This window comes from Panthera uncia (genome assembly GCF_023721935.1).
Source record: "Panthera uncia isolate 11264 chromosome D3 unlocalized genomic scaffold, Puncia_PCG_1.0 HiC_scaffold_8, whole genome shotgun sequence".
Taxonomy (NCBI): domain Eukaryota; kingdom Metazoa; phylum Chordata; class Mammalia; order Carnivora; family Felidae; genus Panthera; species Panthera uncia.
Genome location: NW_026057586.1, coordinates 83675566 through 83696308, shown reverse-complemented (window position 1 = coordinate 83696308; position 20743 = coordinate 83675566). Strand labels below are relative to the sequence as shown.

The 20743-nt window shown below is 46.5% G+C and overlaps 1 protein-coding gene across 7 annotated transcripts in view; it reads left to right on the top strand.

The window, feature by feature from the left end:
* KDM2B (lysine demethylase 2B) overlaps positions 1 to 20743 on the top strand; it is a 153136-nt gene that overhangs the window by 102786 nt on the left and 29607 nt on the right. For all 7 annotated transcript variants that reach the window (XR_007455243.1, XM_049619356.1, XM_049619358.1 and 4 more), the window contains one exon: positions 2064 to 2150. Coding sequence is in view for 6 of the 7 variants with exons in the window: in XM_049619356.1 (XP_049475313.1) it covers positions 2064 to 2150 (87 nt within the window). In the remaining variant the exon portion in view is untranslated. The remainder of the gene's footprint in view (positions 1 to 2063; positions 2151 to 20743) is intronic.

Here is a 20743-nt window from a genome sequence, read left to right as displayed (position 1 = left end):
AAAACTCAGCAGGTAGTATAGAGAGTTTCCGTTTACTAGACACCCCCCCCCCCACCATCCCATCCAGTTTCCTCTGCTATTAACATGGTACGTCTGCAGAGTACATTGGTTACAATTAAAACCAGTATCTGTACATTATTACTAGCTAAAGTCTATAGTTTATTCACATTTCCTCAATTTTTACCAAATGTCCTTTATTTCAGGATTCCACCCAGGATACCTCTATCTTTGTAACTGTCATGTCTCAGGCTCCTCTCAGCTGTGACGGTTTCCCAGATTTTGGGGGGCTTTTTTTTGTTGACCTTGACAGATGTGAGGAGTGCTGGTCAGGGATTGAGTAGAAAGTCCCTCTTTGGGGATTTGTAGCTTCATTTATTTATTTTTTAAGTTATTTACTGGAGGGTTACTGTAAGTCATTGTGCAAGGCTAGGGATATAACAGTGAAACAAAACATTTATAAACAGCATTTATAGGGGCGCCTGGGTGGCTCAGTCGGTTAAGCGTTTGACTTCGGCTCAGGTCATGATCTCACAGTTCGTGGGTTTGAGCCCTGCATCAGGCTCTGTGCTGACAGCTCAGAGCCTGGAGCCTGCTTTGGATTCTGTGTCTCCCTCGCTCTCTGCCCCTCCCCCACCCGCACTCTGTCTCTGTCTCTCAAAAAAATGAATAAACATTAAAAAATTTAAAAAAAAACAGCATTTATAAATCAGTGACATTGATGCTGGGCTTGGAGAAGGCTGCAGGGGCTGAGAATTGAACCCAGGCAGCCCCGAGTCTGACCCTTGATCACTGTCCTGTTTGCCACCTCCCATGGGCAGAGGAGGTGGATTTGGGATGTTAGGTAAGTTTTGAAAAATCTGGCAACCAAAGGAACACGAGGAAAACTAAGACAGTAGATGGAATAAATTACAAGTGAGTTGGATTCATTTCCAGTGGGTAGATGAGGAAAGTGAGTTAAAATACTCTTTCCCTACATTTCTCTTTTGAGCTCTTCTGTTCTTCTTAAGTTCTCCTGTGCAACTTTCTCTGCTTTTAAATGTCCTTGCAGGAATGCTTTTGTACAGCACAAAAATTAATGGTCAAGGTCGGAAGAGGCCAGTGACAGATCTGTGACTGTCCCTAAAGGCTAATGGTGCATTGCGGATGCAACTAAAAAACCCATGTGTGGAGTGGTCTTGGGGCGGGAAGTCTGGAGCCAGAAAGTGAGTTCAGGGGCTCTGCCCTCCTGGTCTGGGGCAGCGTCCGAGGCCTTTGAATCGTTCTGAGCCTTGATTGCTGTGCCTATAAGTCAGGGATAATTCAGTGGAGTAGCATCTTGCACCTGGATGAGGTTCTCAAATCAGTCACCACCTAAGGCCGAAATCTGGTAGAGTCAGAATTACCTTTGAAAAGCCTTCAGATGACATACAAAGATGTGAACACAGTGTGCCATGTGGGAGACCCTTGCCCAGCCTGGATGTATGTCTATCACAGCCCACTTTTCTGCTGGCATTTGCGGCCATATGACTCCATCCTTGGTCAAACCAGATTAAGTATCTACCAGTGTTTATGAAGCCCATGTTGTAATGAACAGTGACATGTCTCTACACACGGGGATACGCATGACTTACTGGCTGAGTCAGGTCTCACAGGTGTCAAGACCTCGTGGTTAGTGTTGTTGTTTTGTTTCTCTGCATCCATAGTTGAGTTTTTGTACATTGGAGTATTTTAGTGCACTGCCCAGCCCACTCCCGGGGTACTTGGTAAGGATTGAATGAGGTTGTGTGTGAGTCCCTGGTGCTGGAGATAAATATTTGGCACATTATAAATATGATCAGTGAGTGATACTTTCATAGAAGTCATAGGGAGGTGAGTGATTTACTCTTTAAACATTTTTTGGAAAGGAGGATGTTGTGTGTCTTGTGGTCTCTGACGGACCCTGGTGACTTGGTTTCTACTGAGTGTGTGGGTGGTGGGTGACTGCAGAGGCCTATCAGTCTTTCACTGGGTTAGGTCCAGTCTTAGCCCCCTTCAGAGACCTTCCCTCTACTCTGGGCTAATATGGCTCCTTTGTTTGGCCACAGAATGTCCTGAAGGAGCATGCAGACGACGACCCCAGTCTGGCCGTCACTGGGGTCCCTGTAGTCACTTGGCCAAAGAAGACTCCAAAGGTAAGACGCAGATTGCCCGCAGCTGAGGGACCATTTCCGCTGCCTTTCACATCTCCTGTAAGATGAGTGTGGGCAACTTTTCAGTGGGGACTCCCGGCCTAGGGCACCCCAGTTAAGATGAATGTTTTTGGTGATTTGTCTATTGCAAATTTTTGTTTTTTGAAAGGAATCATTTTCCCTAGCTGTGGAAACTGCAGGCAATGGTGGCCACCTGGTGGCCACTCAGAAAACCGTGGGGAAATGATGGCTCACTTATCCCCTTCTTTAGGTGACTTCTTTCCCTTTTTCCTTCCCTCCCTCCCTCCCTCTCTCCCTTCCTTCCTTCCTTCCTTCCTTCCTTCCTTCCTCCCTCCCTCCCTCCCTCCCTTCCTTCCTTCCTTCTTTTTTTCCTCCAGTTGCTTCAAGGACTCTTTCCTCTCTTTTGAAAGTAACTTTTTTTCTCTTTGTAAACCTGATTGATGCTCACCATGAAAAAGTCTATTCAAATAGGAAAGGACCAAGACCCTAGGGAGTATGACAGTAATGTCACTGAGGGCTTACCAGGAGCAGGTTGCTTTGCCTCATCCCCTGCATCCCTTATCTTCTTTAGATTCCCAGCAGCCCTGTGGGGCAGACACTTGTGACTCTCATTTTACAGATGAGGAGACTGAGGTTTAGAAAGGTAAGGTCACTTGTGAGGGCACCTGGCAGAGCCGAGGGCAAGGTGATCGGTCTGACAGCAGAGACTAGACTGTTAACCAGTGTCTACCTCAAAGTCCATTCTCCAGAGAAAACCAGTAACATTTTGGTGTGTCTTGTTCCAAAGTCTGTGCTGGGGTAGGACACGTATGTATCAGCCCATCTGCCGATACTCAGCTCACCACTTTCTTGAGCAGGTTATAGATGCTCCCTGGGCCCTTACTTTCCTCATCTGTAAAAAAGGGTTATACCAGCACCTACTCAAATGGTTGTTGTGACGACTAGATGAGATAATGCATTATTGAATTTGTTTCTGGTTAACTATTAAAAAAAAAAAGGAATGATGTATGCAAAGTTCTTAGGACAAGGAGTGACCAGTGGTTACGGCTCTTTAAATGTTAGTTGTGACTTCAGCAGCCTCTTTGTTGATGTGTATTTTGCCAATTTCTGGGTTTTTTTTTTTTTTTTTTTTTTTTTTGCTCTTATAAGAAACATTTAGAGGAATATTCTAGATCTGTGTTGTCCAAAATGGTAGCTGCTAGCTGTATGGCTTTTGAACACTTGAAATATGACAAGCTCAAATTGAGATGCGTCAGAAGTATAAAATACACAACAGATTTCAAAGACTTAGTGCAAAAAAGAACACTGTAAAATTACTCATTAATTTGTTTTTTATATTGATTGCATGTTGAAATTAGGATTGCCAGATTTTAGAAAGGATCCCCACTTAAATTTGAATTTCAGGTAAACAACAAATCAAACTTTAAGTGTAAATATAGCCCACATATCACATATACTTACACTAAAAAAGATTATTCGTTGTTCATCTGAAATTTAACTGGGTGTACTGTATTTTTATTTGTTCAATCTGGCAACTCTAGTTGAAATGATAATATTTTGAATATATGGATTATTAATGTTAATTTCACCTTTTTCTTTTTGCCTCTTTAAATGTGGTTACGAAAAGTATATAAAAGTATATGTGTGGCTGACTTTACATTTCTATTGGACAGTGATGTTCTTAGGTCATTCTTTCCACTTTTGTTTGATTATCTCCTTAGGGTATATTCCTACATGTAGAATTGCTGGGGAAGATGGCCCCTATTACTTGTGGGTATTGAATTCTAATTCTCTTTGAAGCTTAGTAGGAATTTAAGTGGCAGTAGAAATGAAAAAGGATTCACTTTCATAGCTTCTGCCATTAGTTTCCCGATCCATGGAAGTGAGTGGGGTTTTAATGTTCACTTTCCCCTACATGGGCAAGAAACACAACCACCATTGCTCAAACCGCAAACTGTACCTGCAAACATAGCGCCTTGCAACAACCTCGCCGGGCCCCACGGCTGCTCTGAACTTGAAGAGGAAATGGTGGCTTTGCCTCACTGCCTGCTCCCCTCCCGGCTAAGGAATTGCTTTGGGGGAGGGATTAGGGTTTACAGAACATGGGCTTTGAAAAAACAAACTTGCCACGACCCATTGTAATCTCAGAATTAATGGAGGGGTCCAAAGGAACTTCTCTGGGGGAAAGCACTTCAGGATTACTGATGTGTCCTGTCCTTTGTGCCTCAGACCCTCAGTTTACTCCTGAGAGGCTTATAGGCATTAAAAAAAAAAAAAAAAAAAAAAAAAAATCAACCCTCTGCCCTTTTCCTCCAAAGGGCTTGAAACAGGAAGCAGGCTTCTGGGGGGAGTAGCCCTTATCTAAGATTTTTGTGGAGGATTGGTGTATAAGCACGGGTCTATACACAAGGTCACGTGGCTAATATCAAATCTGGGGGTGGGGGAGAGACTGAAGCCCTTCGGCTGGTTAGACAGTGAAGAGAGAACATTCGAGATTTAACAATACTAAACCAAACAATACTTTGGGGGTACCAGTCTTTTTTTTTTTTAAACACCTTATAATGAAACAGATACACCTTGCTTACCGTACAGTTCTCCCGCTAAAAGTATACAACTCACTTTTTAGTATAATTGGGATATTCAGAGAGTTGGACAGCTATCTCCACAGTCTAATTTTAGAACATTTTCATGCCCTCTGAAAGAAAGTCCATCAGCAACCAGTCCCCAACCCCTAAATCTTCCCCTCCCGCAGCCCCTGACAACCACTAATCTGCTTTCTGTCTCTATGCATTTGCCCGTTCTGGACATGTAAATGGAATTATCCAATACTTGACCTTTTGTGACTAGCTTTTTCACTTAGTATAATATTTTTAAGCTTCACCCACATAGTGGCGTCTGTCAGTATTTCATTCCTTTTTATGGCTGAATAATATTCCATTGTGTTTGTAGACCATACTTCGTTCATCCCTTGTCCAGTTGCTGGACCTTTGGGCTGTCCCTATCTTTTCGCTCTTGTGAATAATGATGCCCTAAACATTCGTGCACAAGTTTTTGTGTGGATACATGTTTTCATATCTCTTGGGTAGATGCCTAGGAGTGAAGTTGACTGGTCACATGGTAACTCTGTGTTTAACTTTTTGAAGAATGGCTAGACTGTTTTCCAGAGTGGCTACACCCTTTTACACTCCCACTGGCAATGTATGAGAGTTTCAATTTAACCCACATCTTCACCAACACTTATGATCCGTCTTTTATATTTTTTAACATTTTTTTTTAATGTTTATTTTTGAGAGAGAGAGAGACAGACTGCGAGCGGGGGGAGGGGCAGAGAGAGAGAGACACACAGAATCAAGCAGGCTCCAGGCTCCGAGCTGTCTCCACAGAGCCCGACACAGAACTCAAACCCACGAACCTCGAGATCATGACCTGAGCGGAAGTTGGACGCTCAACAGACTGAGCCACCCAGGCGCCCTTATCCATCTTTTTGATTAGAGCCATATTAGTACTGTCTCTTTCGTTTTCATTTAGCTTATGGTTTCTACAACTCATCTGAGGTTTATTGTGTGAGTTTGCAAGGGCTGCAGAAACTGTGTGCGTGGCTTAGAGGACAGACGTTCATTTTCTCACAGTTCTGGAGGCCAGAAGTCAGTTGGTAGGATGCATTTCTTCTGGGGACTCTCTCCTGGGCTTGTCGATAGCTGTTGTCTCTCTGTGTTATCACGTGGTCTGCCCTCTGTGTGTGCCTGTGTCCTAATCTCTTCTTATAAGGACGTCAGTCTTGCTGAATTGGGACCCACCCGAATGACCCCATTTTAACTTAGTTACTTCCTGAAAGACTTTATCTCCAGGTAGTCACATTCTGAGGCACTGGGGTTAGGGCTTCAACATAAGAATTTGGGGGGCCGGGGGGACACAATTCAACCTGTAGCATTTATCATACGTTATTTCAGAGCCACAAAAAAAGATGTAAGTAATATAATAATGAACTCCATGGCCCCCACTCAGCTCTAGAAATAAATTATTGCCAGTACAGCCCCAACCCCCTGTAGTTTCCTACACAATGTATGGACCAATCTTTAGAGGTCTTTTTTACATCTTGTTTAATCCTTACAACGAGGCTGGGAAGTGTGGATAGCGTTATCTCTGTGCGTGCAGTTGAAACCGGGGTCTCAGAGAGGGATGCCGGTATGCCTTGGGCCACACAGCTTGTGAATGGAGAGGCGTTAGTGCCCAGATCTGAGGAACTCGTGCAGTGTGGTGGAGAAGCGGGGGCGGGGATGCCCGCTGCCCTGTGTATGCATTTCCTGGCTGGTGGGGTTAAAAAGTTCACAGGAAAAGGAGAAGTAACTGAACGACTGACTGCCTGGGCCGCCCGGGGTCTGTCCGTTCCCAGGTTTGCAGTCCGCTTGCTCCCAATTTGATGCAGGTTGGGTTGAAAGATCAAGGGTATTCGTTGAGGCTGTCAGGATGCGAGGTAGGGAGCGGTATTGGGTCTGGGTCAGGTTACTTAACAAGTAATTAATGCTAAATGATGATTAGCAAGAAATGCTTTGATCTCCCACCTTGTCTCCTGGAGAACAAAGTCCTTTTCTGGAACTGATTAGGTGCTGTGAGGTCATTTCTGATGTCGTGTCTTTCAAATCAAAGATGCTACTGAATCACCATCCGTCACCATTCCCCCGATTGGCTGTTCCCACCAGTGGTGATGGATTTGTTTTGATCCGTCTACACTCTGGCTGCTCTCTTTTATGACCAGGTGGCAGGATTTTGGGGGCCTGTCTGTGACCTTGGAACCGAGCCAGGAGAACTGAGCTTCTTTGAGGCTTGACCTCTGACCTCAGTCTTATTAGCAAGTTGACCTTCGGCTCACCAGCCAGACACTTCTACCCAGCTAGCTTGCCGGTGCTTTCACACGGAGGGAAACTGAGGAAGGAGGGAAGACTGAGCCACAGCTGTCTGCGTCTTAACCCATCAGCTTGAGTGGCCAAACTGGGCTGCCACGTGAATTTCAATTATTGACAGTTTTTCTGGAGTTAGGAGCAGACAAGCTGGAGTGTGTATGCACAAGTACCCTGACAGGGGACGTGGGACAGCCCTTTTCAGTTATTGGATTGGCTTCCTTATGGGGAGGTTACAGGGCCACGCAGGAACCACGGCAGGAAGTGACACACACACACACCTGATGTCTGTGTTACTCTTGGTTCCCCTTTGTTTCTCTTCCCCTTCCTCTGCAGTTGGTCATTTAGATCTGGGAGGCTTGATAAGTGTGGGGTCCCTCTGGTGTGACACATAGCCCTTACCTGAAAGAAAGGCACATAATTCAATAAAAAGAGGCCCCGTGTACTTCCTGTTCTTTTTCTGCCCTGCTGTCGATTCCTGTCACCCCCGGAGTAATTAAATTGATGACGAGGAGAAGGAGGATGACGATAATGCCTGCCTTTTATTGTTGCCTACTCAGGGCCAGGTAGTTTCCCAGAAAGGCATTGTGGTCTAATGAGAGCCAGTCTTCAGGCTGCTGGCATCAGCTTTACCTGGGGAACTTGTAAAAAAAAAAAAAAAAAAAAAAAAAAAAAAAAAAAAAAATACAGCAGCTTCCTGGGCCTGGTCTGGGACATTGAGATTTAGTAGGTTTGCGGTGGGGCCTGAGAGGTCTACACTTTCTTGACACTTTGCAGGCAATTCTCATGCGTGACTAGGGTGGGCTCTGGGGTCAGATGCATCTAGGAATTGAACCCAGGCTTTGCCACCAACTGTGTGGTTGTAGGCAAGACTGAGCCTCAGTTTACTCATCTGTAAAAAGGGCTAATAGTGCCTTTCCTGTAGAGTTGCTGTGAGATGCCGTCTGTAAAATACCTCGACAGTAGGCTATCAGTCAGTGATAGTTAATGTGATTTTTTGCAATTATGGCTTATAAGTAATTGACAACCCTGAATTTGCCTTCCAGAAGGCTGGTGATGGTCTCTATGGAAATAGCGCATATGGAAGGAATGGCATGGAGCAGGGGAAGGGGGTGAAGAGTTTAGAGACATTTCCCATCCTTCAGTTACTATTGGCTGGTGCAAACACTTAATCTCAAGCAAAGACCCTAGTGACTTCATTCTCCCCTAAGTAGTCATGGCTTTTCTGAAATGGCCGGCATACCCTTACGGGGGAGCTTGTTTAAAAAAGTGGTTCTCCTCCTTTATCCCTTCCTCACTCCCCCGAAAGGAGAAGTCCCGGGTGCTGTGGGTGACTGTTGCCTTAGACAGTGCCCCTGAGGGTTTGAGGCTGTTGAGGCCACAGGCTTTGCTTCTGGGTCAGGGTAGGAGGCAAGGGTGCCCAGTCTTTTCAGCTTCCTGAGAGCAGACTCCAAGAGCCGGTGGGTGTAATGCTCACGGGCAGGGAGGAAGCTGGCAGTGAGCGAGCCCTGGCACCAGGAGAGCAGAGAAAGGCAAGAGAAACCAGTGGATGGTGGGTAGGCTGCAGCGAGGGGAAGCAAATGGAAAACAATCTGGGGCCCCTCGTCTGGAATCCCCAGGGTTTTCCTCAGTGACAGCTGAGTCATCTGTGAAGTCCAGCAGGTTCCCAGGAGTGCAGCAGAAACCTGTGATGAAAGAGTACCCGCAAAAATAGCCTGCTTATTCTGGAGAGTGTTGCATACAACATCAACAAGTGGAAAAATCCAGTTGGAAGAAAATCATCGGTGGTGAACAGAGAAGCTGGGGCTCAGGTCTCTGGACCAGTTTTTGTGAGCTCCGATTCCAAATCGGTTTGTGGCTGAACTCACATGGTTTTGCGAGCCGGATGACAGGGATTTCATCAGAACCCTCCCTTTTTGGTGGAGTGAACCGAAGCCGGAGGGTAGAAGCTTCTAGAGCACACCACATGAGACCTAGGCAGGACAGAACTGTGGCTTTGCCTGCTGGCTTTTTGTAGGTAAGCGTCCTGTCTTCTCCCTGTGTCTTCACATTGTCCCCCCTCTGTACGTGTCTGTGTCCAAATTTCCTCCTTCTATAAGGACACCAGTCATACTGAATTAGGGCCCTAATAGCTTGATTTTAACTAAATCACCTCTGTAAAGACTCGATGTCATATTCTGACACATTAGGGTGGGTAAGACTTCACTATATGAATTTTGGGGCAGGTAAGATTCAGCCTATAGGGGCACCTGGGTGGCTCAGTCGGTTAAGCACCAGACTTTGGCTCAGGTCATGATCTCACAGTTCGTGGGTTCAAGCCCCAGGTCAGGCTTTGTGCTGACAACTCAGAGCCTGGAGCCTGCTTCAGTTTCTGTGTCTCCCTCTCTTTCTCTGCCCCTCCCCTGCTCACATGCTGTCTCTCTCTCTCTCAACAATAAATAAACATTAAAAAAAAAAAAAAAAAAAAAAGATTCAGCCTATAAACTTGTCAAGCCTTCCATCTTTAAATCATCTCCCAAATCCTTGACCCGGTCCCAAGTGCCCAAGTCTTCACTTGTGTTTCTGCCATGGAATCTCATGATTTTCTCTCATCTCCTCAACATTGCAGGGGAACTGAATTACTCCATATTTTCCATTTAGTTGCCTTGGTCTTTGCTCACACTATTCCCCTTCTGGAAATGCCCTTCTTATTTCCCCATGTACAAAATTTCCACCTCTAAGCCCAGCCAAACTTCTTCACCAGGAAGCTTCCTGGGCTGGATGTTTTCTATTTGTACCTTCAGAGCCCCTCTCCAGCCTTCTCCCACCTGCTCCAAAAGTGGGCTCCATCAAAGGGCTTTCTTGCCTTCTCTGGCTTCTGGTTGGGCTCAGCCAATGGGAAGTACCAGCATGAGATGGAAATGTGGGAGGAGAAAGAGGCTGGGGTATTTATTCCCCCAGCTTCCTCCCCATGGGATCATTGAAGGTTGGCTGTTTCCTTCTTTTGAAGGCCACGATTCCTGTTTTGTGGCCTTCTCCAACTTTTTTCTCTGCATTTCCAGTCCAGTAACTGTTCGCTCTCATAGCCCGTCAGCCAAAGGGAGGAAATGTCTCATGGCCGTTGCTAGGCTTGAGGTGCAACACTGTGCCTTGTAGATTTCCCTAACCCCACTTACCCTCTGCAAACCGAGTCTCTGTTAAACTCTCCCACATGACCTGGTATGAGGGTGCCAGGGTACCGTCCATTTCCTGCCAAGATCCTGACGGCTGTACTTCCCCAGTCTCTCTTTCCACTGGACGTCTATATTCTACTGTGCATTTTATGGCCTTCACCAGCTTCCTGAGACTGGAGCTCATCTTATTAATTTTTTCCTTCTCCATTTTTATCCTGTCATGCACGATTTCTCCCAGATAGCAAGGACCCAGGAAATGTCTGTTGAGTGAATGAACTCGATCACAGGTTTTCGCAGCATGTCTAAAAGATGAAATCGGACTCTATCCGTTTCAGGCTCTTAGCTGTCTTTCTTCTACCTATGTCTCTTTGGTGAGAATGTGGATCTCTCCTTACTGCAACTTTTATGTCCCAGCCCCAGCCAACTGTGAAAGAATGCTAAATGGAATGTTCATTGCTCATGGGTACTTTTGGACCCTTTTTTTGTCCCTCAGATTTAAACAACCTTCTTTATCCCACTGGACTTAGAAATCACCTGGAATTTCTCAGCCATCGTCTGTGTCATTTTAGAACTGCTTTATTGAACTTTAAGTCAGCGTTCAGCTAAAATAACCTGTAATTAAAGTCTGCAGCCGAGGATTTCTTTCTTAGTCTGATAACCTGCTCAGCTGTCTGTGTTAATAACGCCAAAGACAAATTCTTGGAAAGCAATTGAAATATTGCGGGCTCCTGCCTTTGGTGGGGTAATTAGAAAGCCAGGCAGGCACTGTAAGTGATTGCCTGCCATTATCCTTGTTTTATTTCTGGAACAATGGCCTATCCTTCAGACTTTTCTTTTTTCTTTTTTTTTTTAATTAAAAACATTTTTTTTTAACATTTATTTGTTCTTGAGAGACAGAGAGACAGTGCGAGCAGGGGAGGGGCAGAAAGAGAGGGAGACACAGAACCCGAAGCAGGCTCCAGGCTCCAAGCTGTCAGCACAAGCCCGACACGGGGCTCGAACTCACAAACCATGAGATCATGACCTGAGCCAAAGTCAGCCATCCAATCGACTGAGCCATCCAGGTGCCCCTCCTCGGACTTTTCTTATTGTCAAATGTCATCATATATTTCCCATGTTAAAGGAGGACACTTGATCATTGACATGGGGAATAAGTTATGTTCTTCTGCGCCCCCCCCCCCCATAATTTGGCTTTTTAATATTTATTGATTGATTGATTGATTGAGGAGAGGGGCAGAGAGAGAGGGAAACACAGAATCTGAAGCAGGCTCCAGGCTCTGAGCTGTCGGCACAGAGCCTGACATGGGGCTTGATCTCACGGACTGTGAGATCATGACCTGAGCTGAAGTCAGATGCTTAACCAACGGAGCCACCCAGGCGCCGTTCATTTGGCTTCTTTAGAAGGATGGATGTGTGTGTGATCGCATGATGCTGCCAGGTAATGTGTTCTCCAAATTTAGGTGATCTAGAGAAAAAAAAGGCACGAGTAGGTGAACACAGGTGAGGTATTTACATCGTTTAACTTTGCTTTTTTGTTATAAAGGTGACAAGGGCAAGCATATTTGTTGATGAGGGGAACTTTAATCACACATGAAGAAAGCAGGTGAGAAGGGACAGCTGGAGTAACACCCACTCTGACCCACTGGAGTTCTCCACCAGTGTGTGTAAAGAACTAAGCAGCAAAACACTCTGAAGGAGTTGAGACATTTAGATGCATGTCTCCCTTGGTTAATGTTTATGGGACAGGATGGTTCCGTGGAGCAAGGCTTATTGGTTTGAGCATTCCCTATTGATAGATCCATTCTCCTGAGGGAGGGTGTTTCTTTTATTTCCTTTTCTTTGATTCTTATCATATTTTTTTTAATTGTGGGAAAATAGATATAACATAAAATTGATTGTTTTAATAACCATTTTATTTATTTGTTTGTTTACTTAAAATATTATCCTCTGGTCCTGTCTGTGAATGGGGGACCTGCCTTCTTCTTTTTTTTCTTTTTAATTTTTTTTTTTTTTTTCTGAGAGAGAGAAAACACCAGTGGGGGAGGCACAGAGAGAGAGAGGGAGAGAGAGAGTCCCAAGCAGGCTACACACTGTCAGCACAGAGCCTGACCCAGGACTCTGTCTTACAAACTGTGAGATCATGACCTGGGCTGAAATTAAGAATCAGATGCTTAATCAACTGAGCCACCCAAGCACCCCTTCAACTTGCTTTATTTTTTATGCTGAAGTATTCTTTAGAAAGTTACAGACATCATGGCATTCTACTCCTAAATACTTAGGGGTTAGTTTACATCTCTGAAAAAGAAAAATATTTTTCTACACAGCTAAAATCATGTGGGTTATACCTACCAGAATTTATAATTCCTTAATACCACTTAGTGCCTGGTTATAGTGAGATTTCCCAAATTATCCTTTGCAGATGCTTTATCTAAACCAGGCTCCAATCCAGGACGGTACATTGAATCTATTTTCATTCTATTTCAATCTAGACCTTTCTCAGGACATTGATTTGTAAAGAAGATGGAACCATGTGTCCTCCAGAGGATCCCACTATGTGAATTTTTCTGATTGCTTCCCTGTGGTGTCACGGAACTTTCCCCCTAGCTCTTGTAATTTCTGTAAACTGGAAATGAGATCTAAAGGCTTGGTTAAAGTTAAATATCATAAATGGTGGATTAAGGTGATGGTGGTCTGTTACCCCATTATTCAGTTATGGTTGTCCCTCTTTCTTCCAGAGAACAATCTGGAAGGGGATCCATTGGCCCCCTGGTTCCCTGCTTCCCTCCATCATTCACTCATGGTTTCAGTACCAGTTTTTCATTCTTTCCTGTGTCAATAATTGTATCAAAAGATGAAAATGGAACTTTATCATGCTCTCCCTTGTGAATTAGCTGGCACACCCTCCCCCAAATTTTATTGAGAAATAAATCACTGATATAAATTGTTGAGAATTACATCACTGACTTGGCTTTTTTCCCTCCAGTTTTCCCTCATCAATTAGGGCCACCCTTAAATACAGTTCCTCCTGAAAAGACCATATACATGCTCAATTTTCCCCTTTTAAATACCAATTTTCAAAATAAGGAGTTGGTTTAATGGCCATTTCAAATGGTGACAGATGAGTTTGTCAGGCTTTTTCTATGTTGAGTGTCGTGATAAACTCATGGAATTTCATAGATCCAGGGGGCTTTTCAAGGCAAATTGGCCTGCTGGAGATGAGCCATTTTTAAAGAAAAGCAAGAATGGTAAATGAAGAGAGGGCTATGGCTGCAGCCAGAGTGTGTGTGTGTGTGTGTGTGTGTGTGTGTGTGTGTGAGAGAGAGAGAGAGAGAGAGAGAGAGAGAGAGTGTTTCCCCATCCCTATTCCCAGCCACACCAACCACTGTACATTTGCATTTGTCAGGCTTCCCTAAAGTCTTTAAAGCACCATCAGAGCCCAACAGGTCACCACAGTGCCTGTTAGCAGCTCATTTAAGAGGTGATTCAACTGTCTCTTTGGTTTGGTTAGTTTCAACATGCCCCAGGGTTTAGGGCCTACATTTCCTAACCAGGTTACCTTTCAGGAATAGGAATTAAGATCACTCTCAATGATGATGGATAAAAAAAAAATATGTATTACATTGCATGGATATGCCACATTTTGGCTATTGTAAACAGCTGCTAATCAGTGATGAACTTAATTTTACTCCTGTTTTGCCTCTTGTCTATGTTATCATCCCATCTTAAGTAATCTTGGGATTTAGTCTTTTTCCTTTGAAAACTTTGAAAATGCAGAACTTTTTATTCTGATACTGTAAGGTGTTTCTCTGGAGGATGGGGAGATACATAATGGGATGGGTGTCCATTAGGAAAGCAACGAAGGGGGGAGATGTGGTCTTGTTAAGAAGAAATATTTTTAAAGTACAGAAGTCTTGGTTGTAGGCCAGAATTATGCTGGCATTTTAGTATTTTTAGCCCCTCCTATTTTCCGGAGCCCCAGGGGAGAGGGGTTTGTAAAGTGAACTCATTTATTTCGTCCAAATTGAGTGTTCAGCCTTAGCCTGGATTTTTGTAGGGCAATGAGTAGAGAAGGGAAGTAACTTCCTAAGGTCAGCGAATGAACTGGAAATGGGGTGGATGGCGGGAAAACATTTCTCAGATCAATGCCGGTCACCTGTTAAATTAGTTAATCTTTAAAAAATCCTGTGCCCGGTCACAAATCTTCCAGTGAATGTAAATATTTGTTGGTTGATTTTGGTAACGTAAGGAGACATTATTAGGAGAGGAACCCCATTTAAAAGAAAGCTCAGTCTGTTTAAAGGACCCATATGACAAATATACATGGTTTTTAAATGCTTGTGGAATGAATGACTCTCCAGGGGGAAAATAGAAAGCAATTAAATAACATTATTATTTCCTCGGCAGAAATCACTGCAGCCCTTGGCTGGTCATACAGACACTCTTTGAACTGTAGTTTCATCCAGGCAACCCTGGAATCAGTCCTAAGTTGCTATGTGACACAATGTAAAAAATCCTCTTATTTACATTTTATTAGAAAAATAACTCTCCAAGAGACCGCCTTTTGCTGTTAAGGGGGAAAAAAAACCTATTGAAAAACAGAGACAAAGGGTAAAATATAGTAAAATAACTGAAGCACGCATTCCCTGGTGCTTGTTAAGTATAAATTATTACTTGTGCTGGGAAGCTACCCCTTCGTGTGCCTGTTCTGTCATTTCTTTTCCCTCCTTAGGGGCATGTTTACAAATGGGGTCCATTGGTTTAGGACTGTGCCAGCCAGTTACTGGTCTGGACAGAGAATCCATTCTCTTTCCCTGCCTTGATCCTCTGGAAAATAATGTTCCCAAGCTTTAGCCATGCCCTTTGTGACATGGGCACAAGGAAAGGGGCCACACATAGGAGAAACCCTTGTCCTAGGGAAGTCCAGAGTCCAGCGGGCAACTTGTCCCTGTTCCTGGAAATGGGGATAGAGAAGATGGCTCCCCTCCTTTAACCTAATAAGCTCAGGGCTTGTGCCTGCACTGGGGACAGCCTGCAGTGTCCTTAGGTGGCTAATTCTGGGCACAATCTCTCAGCATATAGGGGTCATTCCTGGTATGTCATGATCTGATAGGCAGACCAGAAAATTAAATGACAGAGAGAAAACAGGGAAGTGGGTGCCAACTGTGACCAAGGCTGATTCGCCTCCCATCTGTTTTTTGTTTATTTCTTCACTGCTTGGTGGAAGTTCTGGATCCTCCTGGCTCAGGGCAAGCACCAACTGCTCGGGTGGCATCAGCTTTGGGAAGCTCTTTCTAAGAATATAAGCCTTGGCTAAGTGGAGCTGGGAGAGCATTCAGCTCTGAGGGTCAAAGATGAGGCAAAGATGAGGGAGAAAGGATAAGCCTAGAAGCACAATGTAAACACTAAATTTTCAGGTGGCAATTGTGCTGGTCCCGGGCTAGCATAATGTATTTCTGAATACATTTTTTCTTAAAATTTTTAATGTTTATTTATTTTTAAGAGCAAGAGACAGTGAGAGCAGGGGAGGGGCAGAGAGAGGGAGATACAGATTCTGAAGCAGACTGTAGATTCCAAGCTGTCAGCACAGAGCCCGATGCGGGGCTCGAACTCATAAACTGCGAGATCATGACCTTAGCCGAAGTTGGATGCTTAACCGACTGAGCTACCCAAGCACCCCTTAATCGTTTTTAAAGTTTATTTTTGGGGCGCCTGGGTGGCTCAGTCGGTTAAGCATCTGACTTCAACTCAGGTCACAATCTCACGGTCCCTGAGTTCGAGCCCCACGTCGGGCTCTGGACTGACAGCTCAGAGCCTGGAGCCTGATTCCCATTCTGTGTCTCCCTCTCTCTCTGCCCCTGCCCCGTTCATGCTCTGTCTCTCTCTGTCTCAAAAATAAATAAATGTTAAAAAAAAATAATAATAATAAAGTTTATTTTTATTTATTTTGAGAGAGAGATAGCAAGGGGGTAGGGGCAGAGAGAGAGGGAGACAGAATTCCAAGCAGGCTCTGCACTGTCAGTGCAGAGCCCGATGCAGGGCTCAAACTCATGAACCATGAGATCATAACTTGAGCCGAAGTCAAGAATCGGATGCTTAACCAACTGATCCACCAAGGTGCCCCTAGCATAATGTATTTTATATACAGCCCAGCACGCTTTTAATACAAAACAAATGTTGGATAATTGTGTGTGCCAATTAGCTAAAGGAAACTTGACCGAGGGGAGGAGTAAGAAGTTCTTTGCAAGTGTCAAAAGAGGAATTAGAAAAAAAAAATTTTTAATATTTTATTTATTTATGAGAGAGAGAGACAGAGTGTGAGCGGGGGAAGGGCAGAGAGAGAGGGACACACAGAATCGGAAGTAAGCTCCAGGCTCCGAGCTGACAGCACAGAGCCTGACATGCGGCTTGGGCTCACAAACTGTGAGATCGTGACCTGAACCAAAGTTGACGCTTAACCGACTGAGCCACCCAGGCACCCCTCAAAAGAGGAATTTTGAAGAGGTGTTAGGATAGTGGCTGGCAGGAGCCTTCTTACTGTTTGGAGAGGATCCACTGCATTATCATGTCTCACTCCTGATTTCCTACTTCCAGACCTGGCCCCTGACAGATGATTGATCAGACACCAGTTTGGTTACCAAAACCATACCTATCTGCCTTGAAATTGAATTTGAACCGAGAATACAGAATTTGCAAAATTTAATAAGGGATAGTGGATTTAATTCTACAGAAGTCTGAGTTTTTCACTTGGATGCTTGTATCGATCTCATTTGGCATCCTCATTTGGCTCTGGCGTGAGGGATCAGAGCGGTGTGATTAACAGCCCAAGCCCCAGGCTCTCGGCTCTAGGCTCCAGCTGCCTGCGGAGTCAGATCCAGGTGCTTTCATTTCCTAGTAGCAATATGCCTCAGTTTCCTCATCTATAAAATGGGTGAACAATGGTACATACCTGATAGGGCTGTTTAATGGGATAAATAAGGGCCTCAGTCAGTTAAGTGTCCGGACTCTTAATTTCGGTTCAGTTCATGATCTCACGGTCTGCACTGACAGCGAGGAGCCTGCGTGGGATTCTTTCTCTCCTTTTCTCTCTGCCTTTCCCCCAGTTATGCATTCTGTCTCTCTGAAAGAAAATGAACAAACAAACAAAAAGGCATAGGACATCTGGGTGGCTCTATCTAAGCGTCCAATTCTTGATTTCAGCTCAGGTCATGATCTCAAGGTCACTGAGTTTAAGCCCCACATCTGGCTCTGTACTGACAGTGCAGAGCCTGCTTGGGATTCTCTCTCTCCCTCTCTCTCTCTCTGCCCCTCCCCCACTTGTGTGCATGTGCTTTCTCGAAAAATAAATAAACTTAAAAAATAAATAAAGGTAGGGGCATCTGGGTGGCTCAGTCAGTTAAGCATCTGACTTTGGCTCAGGTCATGATTTCATGGTTGGTGAGTTTGAGCCCTGCATTGGGGGAGCTCGAACCCCGCTTCGGGTGAGCCCCGCTTCTCTCTCCCTCCCTCTCTCTCTCTGCCCCTTGTGGGATTCTCTCTCTTCTCTCTTTCCCTCTCTCTCTCTGCCTCTTCTACCCTTGCCTCACTCACTTGCACCCTCTCTTTCAAAAAAAGTATACGGAATAATGAGATAATGTCTACAAGACACTTACCACTGGCTCTAGCCCTGCAATCATGCTTTAGTAAATATTAGCTGCTGTTATTGTCTGGACCCCTAAAGGATGGGGGTCTCTGGGTGGTGTTATTATATAAGGGACCCTGGGCTTGAGAGTATTTCCTAATTTTCTTTGGGTCTCCATTTCCTCATTTGTGAAGTGAGGGGGTCTGGTGAGGCCCCTTCTAGTTCAGAAATGATATGGTGGAAGGAAGTTTGTGTTAGCTACAGCTTCTGTTTATCAACATTTTCCCCTTCTCTTCTTTGTGCCATGATAAATGGGAACCGTGTCTTTTTACTTCCTTAAATACAGAAAAGAGCTTTTGAGAGTTCAAAAGAAATCGCCCGAAGACAAGTCTAGGTGATCTTGCATTCCTGATAAGCAATGGGAGAGAACTTCAAGAAAAAGTCCCACTTCCTTACCTTTGCAGTTCTGACCACAATGAATGACAATGAAGTAAAAGCATGATTAGCATATTATCAGCCCCTCCCCTTTATTTTAAGGGGCTTCCTAATGGGTAGAATGGCCCCTAAGAGGTCATCAGATACAGACTTAGGTCCATCACTGTAGCTTTTTAAAAGCTGAGATCTTTGGGGATGGAGTAAGGTAGAGGAGGGGGATATTCTTTTGCATTTTGTTTTTGCTAACCTTGAGTGGCTTGTGGAAACTATAAAGAAACTATAAGGAAGAAGGCAGGAAGGAAACGCAGAATAAATGTTTCAGTAAAGAGCAAGTCTGTTGGGATTTTTCCCCCATAGTGTCAGTGGGTGTATAAATTTCCTACAGACTTCAGAATCCACTCAGTAAAACTGACATTCCTGCTTACCCACTCCTGCTGACTCCCTGCTGGAAGCTCCTGAGTTTTACTTACAAGGTCTCTGCCACATACATTCTGCCTTCCTTGAAAGCCCAGGCGGTGACCTGCCTGTGGGTCCCTTCTGTTCTCACAGTGGATTTCATGGCCAGTGGCCTGGGCATGAATAACAGTTGGACAACACTGCAGAGTTGATTACGAGATTTCACAGCTAATAAGCTTTTTCTTGGGAAAGGCTTTGATCTCTGCAGAAGGTTGCTCATCCCTGGGTTGGGCATACCTTCCCATTTTACAGATGAAGAAACTGAGCACACACAGGTATGCATGTTTAGCGTCATATTGGACATTCCTAGTTAGACAATAAGTATGCCAGCTGCCCAGCTAAGTCATCTGCGCCTTGTCTTGAGTTTAACTGTGGTTTTGATGCTTATAACAAACAGCATTGATTACTCTAGCTAATGGTCAGAGCTCCTCTTCGGAATAAGGGCAGGGAGAGGGAGGAAAGTGTCCCATAGACATTTTTTAATTTTTTTAATGAATCTCAATCTGGATTTCCAGTAACAATTTTCTGCAGGACTGGGCTGCTTTTGGATTAAGCATCAAGAGTTACAGTTTAAATTCTTACAGTTTAAGAATTTAGAACCCATTCCTTCTGGGCCAGGCTCAGACACTGCCAATCTCATAGGAGAACTGGGTTCTGGCCTGCAAGTGCCCTGCCCCTTCTGAGATCGCTTCCAGGGCATATCACCTCCAGGGTACCACTGGAAGGAAGGTTTCTGTCCAAGACGGTGGGGCGCCCAACTCGGGGCAGAGTGCATTCAGGGCGTTCTCTCTGGGAGCGTCCAACTCCGGCACCTCTGTGGGAACTCCCGCCTGCACCACAGTACGTTTCACGTGGACTCCCTCTTGATCTGGAAAGGCAAACCTGAGAGCAGAGAGGGCAGCGTCAGGGTACCTACCCAACCCAACTGCCCGCTTCCGGGGGAACTGAGCCCCCACACCGTATGCAAGCCAGTGGGCCTAAAAGCTCCGGGTACGGGACTCCCGTATTCGCGGGCATCAGGTCCTGGTCCCAAAGCATGTGCAAACCTGGGCGCCTGTGTGCCCGCTGCCGGGGGCACAGGGAGTCTTGCTTGGCGTCGCGTGCAGGGCCGCCCCCCGTGGCCGGTGCGCCCCGGGGCTCCTGCCAGACGCCCCGCAGGACCACACAAAAGACCCCACCCCAGGTCGGGCGTGCATTTCCTGTTAGAGCGGCGGCGGCGTGCAGCCACCCATGTGCATCCCGCGGCGCGCGGGCCGGGCGGGCCGTGGGGCACGCCCCCACGCAGTCCCAGTCCCCGCGCGCCGGCCGCGAGGGGCCGCCCTCGGCGGGCCCGCCCCCATGTCACCGCAGGCCGGGCTCCCTTTGTGTGCGGCCCGAGCGCCGCGGCCGCGCCATTGGCCCGCCGGCCCGGGGGGCCAGCCCCTTCCTGGCTCGCTTCATGCATATGCATGAGCGCCCCGGCCCTCCCCGCGCCGGCCCCTCCCCGCCCCCTCCCGCGCGGGCGTGCGAGGCGCGCGGCGCGGCTCCCTCCTCGCGGCAGCAGGCGCCCGAGCCCGAGCCCGAGCCCGAGCCCGAGCCAGGGCGAGCCGAGCCTGCTCCGGGCGGGCGGCGGCGGCGGCGGCGCCGCTCCAGCCATGTCAGCGCGCGCGAGCCTGGGCCCACCATGAGCCATGGCCATGTCCGTGAGCGCCGAGGACGACGACTATGAATCGGAGCCGGACCAGGTCGGCGGCCCGGGGTGGGGCTGAGGGAGGGACCCGCCGCCCGCCCGCCCGCCGATCTCCCGACCGACCGACTGACGCGCCCCGGGCGGCAGCGACGCCGCGGCCGCCGCGATGAGGAGAAAGTTTTGCAGCAGCCGCCGGCGGGGCCGCCAGGGCCGGGCCCGAGCGGGGCGTGGAGGAGCTCGGCAGGCCGGCGGCCGCCGGGGCGCCGCGGGCCCCGCAGCCGGCCCGGGCAGGGGGCGTGTGCGAGCGGCTGTGCGCGAGGGTGGCCGGCAGTGCCGCGGGGACAATG